Here is a 14,747-nt window from a genome sequence, read left to right as displayed (position 1 = left end):
GAGAGAGAGAGAGAGAGAGAGAGAGAGAGAGAGAGAGAGAGAGAGAGATGCACACTGGGTGAAGCAGAAAGGGCTATACCCAAAACTTTATTATTGCTTTCAGCTTTTCAGACAAAAATATTCTTTATGTAAGAAAAAAATTATCTCATAGAAAAAAATGTTACATGAAGGGGGAGTTAAAGAAGGATGCTGATAGTAAATTCAAAGCAGTGTTTCATTCTCTAAGCTCATTATAAGTTCAAAGCTACAGTTTCACATGGCCTTGCTTTATCATGGTGCACACCTGTGTCTCCATCCTTGGACCTGACCTGGAATGAATGTTTTTCCTTCATCACAGCCTTGTCCCAAGCCTATTTCTCTTCTCAGTGCAATTTATGACAGCTCATTGTATTCCTCATTATACAGCCTTAACTATTATAAACTATTCTATGAGGAGGAGGCACATTCTATTCTTGATTCTAACGTTATATTATCTTTCTGGCAAAACAACTAAAACCATTTCCTTAAACTTTCTTCCTAAAATTATTTTAATCAAATTGGGAATTCTTTAAAGTCATTAATTCATCTAAATAGCATTAATTCATGAAAATTCACCTTCATGTTGTTTGTAGAAAATTTGTCCAATAGAGTAGGCTATCATACAGGAAGTAATCACACCCAGCTATAGGCAGTGAGGGTCTTCTGGTGTCCACTCACACTTAGCCAAATAAATGAGGACTATTGTTTTGTTTCATAAAAAGACCAGGATATGTTTTATAGAGTCAGGTATGGTAAGGTGTGGGGGTGTCTCAGTGGGCCTATGCTGAGGCACCCCTTCCCCCTGAGGTACCAGACACTCGATGGGTATAGTGTAGAATAGAGTTTATTTAGGGACATGGGAAGGGGAGTTGAGAAGGGAGAGGAGACAGAGAGGGAAAGAGGGAGGGAGGGGAGGAAGGAGGGAGGGAAGGAAGGAGAGAGGATGAGGGGGAGAGGAAAGAGAGAGAGGGAGAAAGGGAGGAAGGGAGAGAGAGAGAAGAAAGGAGAGAGGGAAAGAGGAAAGAGAGAGGATGAGGGGAGAGGAAGGAGAGAGGGGGAGAAAGGGTTCAGGGAGAGAAGAGAGTCAGAGAGAGGGAAGGGGCAGAGAGATGGAGGAGGGGCCAAGGAGCCCCTTTTATAGCAAGCCAGGCCTACCTGGGTGTTGCCAGGTAACTGGTGGGCGGAGCCTAGAAGCAACACTAACAAGTATGGCAACTACAAAGAAGAGAAAGCACATCAGTAGCAAGAAGCAATCCTAGGACAAAGTCTCTAAGGCTGTGCCTCACCTGAGCGAGAAAGTGGGTTGTCTCCGGGGAGCTCACTCGCCCACTGCAGCTCTTCCTGCATGGCCTCCTCCGGGGCAAGAGGACAGTCCTGGTCCTGAGGGCAGCGTAGGAGGAAGCGGGGGTGGGGGGGGTGTTTAAGGTGCTTAACTGCTGTTTTCAAGATGGGGAAAGGAGCAGGGAGCCTGCAATCCATCATAGAATTAAGTAGATAGTTTTCCACGTGATGTAATTACAGCAGTAGCTCCTGGGACGTGGAGGGGACGAAGGCAGTCTTACAAGGAATATGTCTGAAACAGCATTTCCTGCCGTGAGTTCTTGGCGCTTCTGAACTACATACAGTATGTAGTGTCAGTATGCCCGACACTAACGGTTCCCAGTGCGTTCGGTTTGGGGTCAGCAATGCAACCAGATGGGTAGAAGCTAGGATCTGTCATGAGAAAGACTTACCTTAGTATATTGAATCAGCTGTGTCTTGGCCTTGGGATCTGAGGCCAGGCAGCTGCTCCAAGCATCAGTGTCTTAGCAACAGGGGTGATGGCCACTTAGTACTCTCCAATTGATGGAACCATACAAAGTGCTACTTCCCAGATAATTAACATACTGCCCTTTTCTTCTGCTCGTCTCCACCAAGTCTTTGAGACATTAACATGTGTAACAGCCTTAAAGACTGAGAATCCAGTTGAAAATGAAGGCTAACATTGCAGAGACTGTTAGCTTGATTATGGCTCTGAGGACCGTAATCAAACCCGAGTCCCTTGACTGTGGACATGGTTAGGGGTTATCAGGAACTGGCTGTGGTTGGCTTGGGGGTGGATACTATTTTTTCACTCCTCAGGTCTCAGGTCTCATTTATTTTCAGAAAGCAAAATTGAAGCCCAGAGAGTTCTCTGCAGAGCTAAGATTTAGACTCTAACCTCGCAGCTTTGGTATTTTCCCTGAGTCACGTGGATCGTTTATCCAGCCCACCTTGACTCACGAGTAAGCCAAGAAGAAAACAGTGATTATCAAAGTCACTTGGTATCCACTTAAGTTCTGTCACTGTAAAAAGAGAGAAAGAGAGACGGGGTGGTCTCAGCATAAGATAAAACTCTTCTGCACTCGGTACAAGCCAAGCTAGGCTCTTCTTCAAGCCGGTCCCCTGGGAGCGGTGGTCAGTGACTGGACCTGGGGGTTTGGGTGGTTGCTAGGCTCCGCTTCTCCAGCAGATGGCAGGCTCTCTGACTGCCGCCCACGATTTAGAGCCAAATTCTTATTCAGCCAAGTGTGGCTGTATCCTGAAAGTACACAAGATAGTTCACTGTTCACCTTTGACCCACGAACCCTGTGGTGGCGTCAGCCACTTTTCTTGTTAATCTAGTGAGATAGGTCAGTGGCTCTTTGATCCACTGATGCTTTAAAGCCCCCAAGGTGAGCAGAAAAGGGTCAAGGCCTCCTCCCACTCAACCACGTGTCAGTCCCACAGACGCACAGAGGGTGTGAGATGGTTTTGTCTGTTCCTACGTCAGTCCTAGTTGGCCTCGTGTCTCTCAGCTATGCCACAGGGCCCCTGTTCTAATGGAAGCCTTCAAAATACTCCATGCCTCTTGGACTCCACTCTGGTCCCTAAAGTTACTCTGTCAACCCAAAGGTTGAGAAATCGGGGGTTCTCTTTGGTTTTGTTCCTTAGAAAAGTGGTTCGATTTTTCTATGCACGTTCGTCGTATTGCACTGTGTTTTTTGGTGGTGGTTTGGTTTGGTTGTTGGTTTTTTGTTTTTGTTTTTGTTTTTTTCTAAAATGGGTAACAGAGCCCTGGCTATCCTGGAACTTGCTTTGTAGACCAGGATTGCCTGAAACAAAGATCCCCCTGCCTCCGCCTCCGCCTCCGCCTCCTGCCTCCACCTCCTGAGTGCTGAGACCAAAGGTGTGCGCCACCACACCTGGCTTTCAGCTTGCTTTCTTGCATGACAAAGTTCCACCTGCCCACCGTGGGCTGAGCCCTCCCACAAGGATCATCAATTAAGAAAATTCCCCACAGACAAGACCATAGGGTAATCCAAAGGAAGCAATGCTCAACTGAGGTTCTTTCTTCCCAGGAGACCCTAGCTGGTCTCAGGTTGACAAAACTAACCACACAATAACTAATCTGTCTGATTCATGGTATCACATGGAGATAAGTAAGACCATGATGTGAAAATCTGCTGTGATTATATTGTCCTTAAAATAACTGCCATAGCCTAGCCTGAACCGGGCTTGTATGAATGTATTATCTGTGTCTACTGGTAGAATTCCAAGCAGATAAATAAAATCAATAATTTCTTGATTTTTTTCCTTTTTATTTAAGATTTATTTTATTTATTTTATGTATGTGAATACACTGTTGCTGTCTTCAGACACCAGAATCAAACCTTGTTACAGATGGTTGTGAGCCACCATGTGGTTGCTGAGAATTGTACTCAGGACCTTTGGGAGAGCAGTCAGTGCTCTTAACTGCTGAGCCATCTCTCCAGCCCCTTGATTTTTTTTTTTTTATTTTAAAGTTTAGTGTGTGTGTGTGTGTGTGTGTGTGTGTGTGTGTGTGTGTGTGTGTATTTGTCTGGATGTATGTCTATGCATCACATTCTCTGTGTCCACAGAGACCAGAAGAGGTCCCCCCAAACTAGAGTTACAGACTGTCGTGAGCTGCCATGTGTGTGCTTGGAACTGAACCCAGGTCCTCTGGTGGAGCAACCAGTACTCTCAACCACTGAGCTACTTCTCCAGCCCCTGTTTCTTGATTAATTAATTAATTAATAATTAATTCACTCAAAGAGTTTTTTAAGTGCCTGTTATGTACAAAGAATCAGACTGTAATCTGGAGTGATGACTATTAAAATGGTTAGCACTCCCTCCCTGCTTTCTAACCTGTAAACTCTCTGTGTAGTGACGTAAACAAAAGGTTGTGTTGATCGCATCAATATATCAATACAACAAAATTAATCAGGTGTGTTTGATAAATCATTATTTCTAGAAAAGGCATGCTACACATGAACGAGTAGACTCTTGTCCATAAATCTAGGGTCCTGTATCCCTTTGTGGTCCACACATTAGTAGCTCTAAGCTTAGGTTGCCTTTCCTCTATGGAACAAGTTATGTTGCATTCTAGTCGTTGGCTTCCAATTGAACAGTGGCACAAATCTGTGTAGCACAGCGTGGGCTGTGGGAGTGCACAGCAGGAAGTTCCTGACATGTGGCCCTCCACACTTCTCACGGTGGTTTCTCTTTTCCTTACTCTAATAGTCCCCTAGCAGGAGAAAGTCTAGAAAATGGCTAGCGAGCATGGGCAGACAGGTATGTCAGTGACGTTTTGTGTTGCTGTGTCCAGAAGAGCATTTCAGGAGAAAGGACTTATTCTGGTCTTAGGTTCAGAGTTTTCAGTCTGTACTTGCTTGGCTATGTGTTTTAAGACCCACTATGGGGCAGAACATCATGGCAGCAGGAACATTCTCCCCCTCTCAGCTGTCAGAAAGCAGAAATAGCAATGGAGGAAGAGGTCTGGGTTCCACAGTTCTCAGTGATGCATCCCTACTGACCCACCTCCGCCACTTTCTGCTTTCTCTACCTCCTAACAATGAGTTTTCCATTTTGAGTCTAACCCATGGATTGTTAGAGATGGCTTCACTCACTGCCTCAGTAAATGGCCCCACAGGCTCAGCAAGGAGTGTAGTTCACTTACCTCTGGGGTATTTCTTATCCCAACTAAGATGATAACAAAAAGTCACCATTATACAAAGCCACTTGTCTGACAGTCAGGGTCCTGTCCATGTCTTTGATGGTGTCTCCGAGCTTTTACAGGCTTCAGTGGTAACCAAACGTGTACTGTTCCCCTCTGTTCAGGGAGCTGGTGTAGACACAATGATGTGGGAAGAGGCTTTGTCCAGTTTATCAGACATCTGTAGAGACACCTATTAAAATTCTCCTGGTCGGATACTTCTCAATTACTCCTTTCTCTCTACTGTTATATATCTGCTGAAATGGGCTTAATGCTTTCCAGCTTCGGACCTCCAACTCCAAAGTTAGAGCCTGTGAATCCATCAGGTTTAATCCTTAGAACAATGAAGTCATTTATTACATTCCATTACAGGATAGATGCTTAATATTCAAACAGAGTAGACTAGGGTCAACAAGAAAGGTGTCAAGAGTTGTGCTCTGAGTCTCCTCAGGAGTTCCATTGTTTTCTACACGCAAGATGGCAGCAACCTATTCCCTTCTGGTCAGAAGAGAGCAAGGAACCCACCCTCACTCTAGGAAATGAGACCACCTCCTGATCACTTCACAGGGTGAAAGAAAAACTCATCCAGTAACTCACGCTGAGGCGTCCGAAGAAGGGGCTGGGTTCCCATTCAGGTAGTGAGATGTGGGAGGTCAGAGAAGAAGGTGGCCAAGATCTAACTAGGAAAGGACTCCAAGCAATGGTTAGGGCTCAGCAAGGCACTGCTAAAACCAGGCAGCTCTACTGCTAAGGTTTAGTAAATGAAAATTCAAGAAGCCTGCTGAAATTCATTCCAGATAAACAGAGAATTATCTTTAAAGTGTGAGTATGTGTGACATTTAGATAGCTCTTACACCCAAAGTGCCTGGGGGCCCGGAAGCATTTTAGTTTCTTTCAGATTTTGAAATATTGGCATATATATATATATATATATATATATATATATATATATATACACACACACACACACACACACACATATATATATATATATATATATATAGAGAGAGAGAGAGAGAGAGAGAAGCATCCAAGTCTATGGGCAGACCTCACTTATACATGCAGTCTAAAGATGACTTGATACAAAGTTTTTAATCTACCTATGCGACCAGATATGGCACTTTCTATTTGTGATGTCATGTCGATGATCAGCGTTTGGGGTTTTTAAAAACGTTTGAAATGTCAGAATTTTAGATTAGAGGATTTCAATCTGTATATGGACTTCAAGTTTAACTTGCTATCCTGTATTTTATGGATAATGCAGCCTGTCTGTAGCAGAGATGTCGGCAGCTGTCTAAGGGAATGCTGAGTTTGCTCCTGGATATGAACAAAGAATTGAATGACAGGGAGAGGCAGAAGACTGTGAGAGAGGGCATACAGCAGCTCAGAGTTGGGGGAGCCTAATGCTGGAAGTTCATTAAACAGATGTTGGCTTGGGTATGTTATAGGGCCCCTGAGTCCTCCTCTTTCCTCTATCGGTTCTGTCTGGATACCCACCCTAGTGCCCGCTGTTTCTTCTCATGGTGTCTTCTGAGAACAAGAAGCCATTGTCTCAGGAATTTCCCTCACATCTTTTATGTACTCATGTCTCTTACGTACTCATATCTCCTGCGTACTCACGTTGCGCTGACGTTCTCTAATGTCTAAATGTTTCCTAACATTTGGAAGCCTGCGTTCAAAACACTGTGCTTCCACTTAGGACTGCCCCTCCCCCCCCTCTGCACCCTATTCTGTGTCAGTACCTGGTGACTTTAGCCGTACGGTGAAGCTGGAAGAAAGAACTTCTATTTCCACAGTAGTACTTGTAATTGTTATGGTTTGAATCTGAAGTGTTCTTCTTAGGCTCATGCTTTTGAGCACTTGGTCCACAGTGCTGTGGTGTTTGGGGGACGCTGGAACCTTTAGGAGGTATGGCCTGGCTGTCCAGAGCAGATAACTAGGGTTAGAGGCAGTATCTTGTTCCTGTCACTCTTTCTGCTTTCTGGTCCACTATGATGTGAATGTCCTTCTCCATGCCTCTTGCTGCCATGATGTACCAGGCTCTTAAACTCTGATTCAAAGCAAATCTATCAAGCATTTTGGTCATTGAAACCCAAAGTAATTAATGCAGTAATTTTACTATCAGTTTATACAACTAAATCCAACATTCATGCAGACTCCCCCCCCCCCCGTTAGAAAACATTACCTTGTTTCTTTTTTATTTATTTATTTGGCTTTTTGAGACAGGGTTTCTCTGTATAGCTCTGGATGTCCTGGAACTCACTTTGTAGACCAGGCTGGCCTTGAACTCAGAAATCCGCCTGCCCCTGCCTCTGCCTCCCGAGTGCTGGGATTAAAGGCGTGCGCCACCACGCCTGGCTCACTTTGTTTCTTGATCATATATATCAAATGTACCTTAGTAGAACATATATTTCCCTTAAATTAATTAATTTTTCATAATTGGAAATGCACATTTTTATAAGCCACCTATAAAGACAATGGCTTGTAGAAATAGGCAGGAGTCCCTTGTTCTGTACAGAATGCTTCTTATTTAAAATACAAGACTAAAAATTTAAGTCAGCCGGGCGTGGTGGCGCACACCTTTAATCCCAGCACTCGGGAGGCAGAGGCAGGCGGATTTCTGAGTTCGAGGCCAGCCTGGTCTACAGAGTGAGTTCCAGGACAGCCAGGGCTATACAGAGAAACCCTGTCTCGAAAAACATCAAACAAAAATTTAAGTCACTTCTACATATATTGATTGTCATGGGAAGTATTTTATGTGGATCAGATTAAATACCACTGAAAATCTCTACGTTGGTTTCTTTCTCCCCTCCCCCATCAGGTCCTGCCCCCTTCCTAGTTTTCTCACAAGGAAAGAGCATCTCTCGGATTGACCCAGATGGAACAAATCACCAGCAATTGGTGGTGGATGCTGGCGTCTCAGCGGTCATGGATTTTCATTATAAAGAAGAGAGACTCTATTGGGTGGATTTAGAAAGACAACTTTTGCAAAGAGTTTTCTTTAATGGGTCAAGACAAGAGGTAAAAGTACCATTATTCCCCCCATGGTATGTGAAGAATTTATACAAAATCTGACAAATGTGGCGTACTGAATTTCTAATGTGTAGATCATTTGTCTAAGGTCAGAGTTCTCTGAATGGGCCTGATGTCAGGAGCTAAGCAGTACCTAGTACTTGGACAGGGAGATGCGTGAAAATACATCATGGTTCAAAGGTGCGGGTGGTAACTGCAGGCATTTATACTCACCTGTGGTGCTACACCACTGATAAAGTGTTCAAATCCACATTTGCAAGCCTTTAACAGAAGGACATGAGAAAATGAATATAATTTTGAAAACATCTGATATTGTTAAGTCGGTCGCCATGAAGACATCATTTGCACTGTGTACCACAGACGGTTTTGTCCCTCTATGAATATTTGGTTGTCACAAGTAACTGCAATAAGAGGATGAAGATGCTATGGGTATCCAATGGGCCCAGGGCAAGGAAGGTTGCCAATCAACATCCTGGGCTGTGTGGCACAGCCCCGTGGTGAAGCACTGTCTAACCTCGAGTTGATAGTGCCTCAGTCAAGAAAGTCTGCTTTATCTGTATACATTTTTCTTCTCATGTAGTGGGGGAAATACCTGACAGTAATGAAAATAAGTTGGCTTTGTATTCTCAAAGTGTTTGTACTCTGGGGGAAAAAAAAATGAAGCCAAGGACAGATAAAAAGTGTTGTATTTCAAGTACATACAAAAGACCCTTAATCTTTCTCTTCAACTGGTAGAACTCAGCAGTGAGTCCCAGGAGGAATGTCCCAGGGAATGGATTACAGAGAGCGGGTGATTAGTGGAACCCTCAAGCATTTATTCCCAACACAAAGTGCTCAGTGTTTGGTTTTTTTTTTTTTTCCCCTCTTCCAAACTAAATCTCTCTCCTTCCAATTATTTCTAAAAGCTTCAATTAGGTGCTAATCTGTTTTAGCGCATCTCTAATACTGGCTAGTCTCACTTTAACAAGTCCGGCTATTCTGTACTCTCCAGACATCCGCTAGGACAGTGCGGAAATCTGAGACTCCCTGCCACCAACCAAGGAAAAGAGAATAAGCAGTCGTGGATTTATGTCAAGTCCTTAGGAAAGGATTGGCCTGGTGCCAATAACTCACCAGCACGCCACCATCACCCCTTCCGTCGTTAAAACTTAGAAAATAGCACACACCGAACTGTTCACACTGAACGTGAAAGCAATTTAAAGGGGAGCGCTAACGAGGGAACTCAAGAGTTGTTTAAGGTTTCGGCTGGACAGCTCTGCAAAAGATCTAGCACAGCTCTGAGTCGGTGCTGTCTCTACCCAGCTCCAAACTCAACAAAGTCCTAAAGGGAGCAGGAGCCACAGTGGTAGAGCTAAGACACCACAGGAGCCTGTGAGGGTAAAAACCACAGCTTCCTCCTGCCTTGTCAACCCAAGCCCCAAGAGGACTAATTGATTTGCTCAGGTTGGACTCAAGAATACAGATTCTTTTTGGTTCTTTCAAGAACAGGCAAGGGACAGCCTAAAGCATATAAAGGGAAACACTGCTTCTCTGGTGTCATTGAGGTCTGGAAGAAGAAAGTGTCTTGATGGTAGAAGGGTGGGCAGAGGAAAACAGGATTCCATAAAAAAAACTGCTTCCAGAGCTGGTGGCTATAGCTCAGTCACTAGAACGTTTGCTTGGCACACATAAAACCCTGGGTAGGCCTGTAATCCCAGCACTCAAGAGACAGAGGCAGGAGGATCTGGAGAGCAAGGCCAACCTCAAACTTAAACAGTTCAAGGCCACCCTGGAGTACCTGAGATTCTCTTTCAAAAGGGATTGGATGGGACTTCCTCTCCACGACCCTGCACAAACCCCAGTGGGATTTTACCAGAGCTTGGAAAGACCTAAAATTGAATTCATGTTAGGATTCCATCAACAAGTGGAATTTAAAAGAACTGTTTTAAACATTAAAAAAAAAAATCTGTGAAAAAATTTTTGTGACTGATCTTCCAATTTCAATAGTATAGAGGATAGTTTGGGATTCCAAAGCTATGATACAGAAAGCCTATTGACAAGGAGGGGTATACTGTTGCTGAATGGAAACAGTCTCACTCTGTGTGAACATTTCATCATTTAAAAGATGCAGAGAACTCATTAAAATGGCAAATACTAAGATGACAGACTTTCAATGTGCGATAAGGTAGCAATTTCATTGTGAATTGGAAATATTTTTAATGTTGAAATTTGGTTTTGCAGAAAGTGTGCAATGTAGAGAAGACGGTGTCTGGGCTGGCCATAAACTGGATAGATGATGAGATTCTCTGGGCAGACCAACAGAACGGAGTCATCACTGTAACAGATATGACAGGGAAAAATTCCCGAGTTCTTCTAAGTTCCTTAAAACATCCATCAAATATAGCAGTGGATCCAATAGAGAGGTAAAAATCTGTTTTGTTTTGTTTTAAAGGAGATGGGAATGAGCTTCAAATCTCACCAAGATTAGTACATTGTGTTACCTGAAAGGACTCCTGAGTGAGATGCAGGTCTTCTTTGACAATACACAGGCGCCATTTCCCCCAAAACAAGTGGCTGGATCAGGACACTAGAGAGTTCTCCCTGCCTGACGTTCTTCTATAAAAGCTTAGTTTTCCTTCACACTTGAAATCGCATGGCATTTCCAGTAGGAGATACATACACACAATTGAATTCCCATTCAAAGCTATCAGACTCCCCTGGGCAAGCACCAGAGGTGGGAGCCCCGAGAGCCCCTACTTCAGTGGCTGTTCATTCAGTTATGGTTGTGCGTGATATGTTCATCTCCAGGTTGATGTTTTGGTCTTCAGAGGTGACCGGCAGCCTTCACAGAGCACATCTTAGTGGTGTGGATGTAAAAATACTGCTGGAGACACCAGGGGGGGTATCGGTGCTGACTCTGGATGTCCTGGACAAACTGCTCTTCTGGGTTCAGGACAGTGGCGAAGGAAGCCATGCTTACATTCATTCCTGTGATTACAACGGTGGCTCCGTCCGTCTTATCAGACATCAAGCACGGTAGGTTTTGCTTTTGATATGTAGCAAAAGAGCATTTGAAGCTAGAGTGACAAATTACCTTGACTCTTGTCAACTTACGGGGTATACTTGCTTACACACAGTCACCAGGTGAGTGACTTTGGACAGGTTCCTTAATGTTTCCTGTTTTAGGTTTTCTTTAATGGGGTTCTGGCAACAGTACCTGTTTGTTGGTGTCTTTGAAACGATTAGGGGAATAGACCCAAGTAATACTTAGCAACGTGTGTAGCCTAGGATAAGCTCCCACAGGTTGATCATATTCATCCTTCTCCTTCACTTCCCAATTTATTTGGGAAGCACTGTCTCTCGTGGGACTTGCTCTGGAGCCAGCTTGTGGAGAAAGCAAACCCCAGCCTGCTGTGAAGCTATCAAACCCAGCTCACAGCCGATTCCGGGTTTCATCTCTGTTTTCATCACACTTGAGTTACAGAGGAACAGGTCAAGTGGAAATAAACATTTTATCCTAGTAGTTCTAGATACGATGACATAAACCAGATTTTTAAACCGAATGTTTTTCTAAACCAAAGAGAAAGATAAAGTAAGAAACAAAGAAAAACAACAATGAAAAAATAAACAAAAAAGCAACAAATAAACAAAAAAAAAAATCAAGTGGGGGATTCGGCTTTAAAAATTCCAGTAATACGTGTCCTGTTGTTTAACCCTCCCCCACCCCACCCTCCTTTCTCTCTGGTTGTTTTTAGGCACAGTTTGTTTTCAATGGCCTTTTCTGGTGATCGGATCTTTTACTCAGCGTTGAAAGAGAAGTCGATTTGGATAGCCAACAAACACACTGGGAAGGACACGGTTAGGATGAACCTCCATCCATCCTTTGTGGCTCCTGGAGAACTGAAGGTAGTACACACGCTTGCACAGCCCCGGACAGAGGACGGTGCTCAGGGCCCTGGTGAGTCGCTAGGTACCTGGCACATATTCACTTCTTATGAACTGGCTCAAGCAAGGCCAGGAAATGTGGTGTGTAGGAGGGGGATTTTATTATTCAACCTCCATCAGCTCTTAACTAAAATGTAGTCCTGTGATAAGGCAGATTAAAGAGAGAAAAACACATTTATTAGCATTTGCCTTCATCTATATGAGGGAGACATTCGGGATTCCTAAGGAAATTAAACCTGGGAAGTGACTAGATTTAGTCAATGATTCATTTATTTGACTAACATTTACCGGGCGGTGGTGACGCACTCCTTTAATCCCAGCACTTGGGAGGCAGAGGCAGGCGGATTTCTGAGTTCGAGGCCAGCCTGGTCTACAAAGTGAGTTCCAGGACAGCCAGGGCTATACAGAGAAACCCTGTCTCAAAAAACAAAACAAAACAAAACAAAAAAACCCAAAAAACCCAAAATCCAAAAAAAAAAAACAAAAGGCTAACATTTACTGCTTAAGATTTACTTTCTTATAACCATTGTATGAGTGGTAGTTAAAACCCAAATAATAAAACAAAACAAAATGGTTTGACTTGGATGTGCTTGCATGTTCTATATTACGAGATGGGAAACAGAGTTTTTTAAAAAAAAAGAGCAGGCTGAGTCCTAGTAACGCCTTGTGATGAGTTCAAGGAAATCACACTGAGAGCAAGCCAGGGTGTGAGGTGCTATTTGATTGGTTGATGGAAAAAGACCCATCTGAGCACATGGCCGCTTTGAGAACATCTTCAAGGATGAGTTTTTAGAGAAGTGACATGACAGAAAATCTTCTTTGAGTTCCCACTGCTGGCCTCCGTGGGTAGGAAAATCAGTGGTGGACAAAGAGTAAAATTACTTCGCTACTAGTGAAGTGCTCTGATTTTTTTAACCACTGATCCCAGTTCATAAAGCTGAGGTCATAGAAAGGAATTATTTGGGAGCTATAGTGAGTGGTGCATTGAATGGCAACAACCTGGCAGCGACTTTGTAAAATAAAAACTGAAACTAGTCCCCAGGGGAAGGATGTGAATCCCCAAACTGCAGATTCTTCCCAGGGGAAGCCTGACTCACTGCCTTTGGCTGTAGCTCACTGATGATGTGCAGTAAACACAGAACAGCTGTGCTGAGGAGGTGGTCATTAGTCTCAGTGATTTCGGCTAACTATTCTCATTTACTACATAACAGTTATGGATGTCGGCTATCACCGCCATCTTCTTCTGTGTTCCATGGAGCCTTTGCACCTCCCAATGTGCTTCCATGTATATTACTGTCCTGGCCCATCAAGTAGCATTGTGAGACACGACACTTGAAATAATTGCGTGTATGTCTTAGTTCATACGTTGAAGACCTGGAGTGGCTTTTCCATGACTAGACAGCTAGTCAATGCCTGCTGGCCTTTTCTCAGTTCTTAGCTTATCAAGGATGATGCGCTATAATATTCTAATTCTGTGGAATCTAATGAACTATTTGTATGTGAGCTCTGGAAAGATCCTTCTGAGGTCAAATAACTCTGAGATGTAGGGGTCAACAAGTTGTTTAAGCAGGTTGAGTTTCCTTAGTGGGATGTTAAAACATATGGTTAGACACATTAAGGACTATTGAGCTCGGAGCATTTTTCCCAGTAGATTTCCATGGCTCTAACTCATCCTTTCTAGTGCACACCCAATTTTGAGCTCTAGACAAATTGTAAGTTGTGAAGATGTTTTGTAAAGGAAAGATGCGGGGAAGATAGATTCAAACCACCTGGGACTCACCCATAATATCCCAAAGGGAGCAGCCCTGTGAAGACTATCTGACCATGGCAGAGATGCCACTCACGGAAGCAAGCCAGTTAGCTCTTTGCGGAAGATTGATGAGCTGATCTATGCGCATCCTTCGTTCCTGCTCTAAGACAGGCTGCCTTTACTTACAGACGCTTCATGCTACTGCCTTCTCATTCTGGGTAGGAGGTGGAAAGGCCTATAGCTTCTGATGAGCTGACTGGGGAGTTTCTGAGCTCTTTCCTCACTTGCTCTGTGCATCCTCCGAGGACAGGATTCTGCATCATAGACAGCAGATGCAGGACATCTTCACCAAGGCTTTCACTTCTACCTTCTGAGCATCCTCCCTGGATGTCTTTGCTCCAAAAGAAATAACCGACCTGTGACTTTGACCTAGTCCCTCTAGCTCAGTGAAGGGGATCAGTCCTTACCCCATCTCCCAGATTAGATAGAGATCCAGGAGTTGCCCCTTCCTCCCTGTTTAATGCCCCAACCTCCAGATTCTAACAACTCCTCACCTGTAAGCAAGCCTTCTTGTGCCCCCTCCTAGAGCTCTTCCTCCCCACTGCCCCCCCCAGGAAGGTAGGTACCCTACCTCCATTTCCTAGGCAGCAGGGACCAACAGCCTCCACAGGTGAGAACCTGACCTTGACCCATCTTAGTTAAAACCTTTGACAGCTTTCAGCAATGAATGCACAGTCTCCTCACTGGCCCCTCTGTGCATTTCATGGCTTTGTACATCACAAGGGTCTGTACTTCATTTTGTACCATGGTGTATTCCATTCCCTGCCCCAGTCAGCCTCAAAGGTTTGTCTCAAACCTCAAAGCCTCATTCTTCCCAAGGAGGGCTTCCTTGCTGCCAGGCTAGTCAGCACACTCCAGAACCAAACCCTCCCCTTCCCTCCGTCTCCCCTCTCCCTCCCCTCCCCCTTCCTCCCCTCCTCTCCTCTCCTCTCCTCTCCTCTCCTCTCC

General features: G+C 44.2%; 1 protein-coding gene across 1 annotated transcript in view; it reads left to right on the top strand.

Moving 5' to 3' along the window:
- The window catches only part of Egf (epidermal growth factor), a 78,567-nt gene that overhangs the window by 8,488 nt on the left and 55,332 nt on the right, over nt 1–14,747 (top strand). Inside the window, exons 2-5 of the mRNA XM_021195821.2 lie at nt 7,854–8,053; nt 10,286–10,467; nt 10,853–11,080; nt 11,800–12,002. Of these exons, the coding sequence (XP_021051480.1) occupies nt 7,854–8,053; nt 10,286–10,467; nt 10,853–11,080; nt 11,800–12,002 (813 nt within the window). The remainder of the gene's footprint in view (nt 1–7,853; nt 8,054–10,285; nt 10,468–10,852; nt 11,081–11,799; nt 12,003–14,747) is intronic.

The sequence above is a fragment of the Mus pahari genome, chromosome 4, assembly GCF_900095145.1.
Source record: "Mus pahari chromosome 4, PAHARI_EIJ_v1.1, whole genome shotgun sequence".
Lineage (NCBI taxonomy): Eukaryota > Metazoa > Chordata > Mammalia > Rodentia > Muridae > Mus > Mus pahari.
The sequence above is the reverse complement of the archived record's forward strand: the minus strand, read 5'-3'. Positions and strand labels throughout refer to the sequence as shown.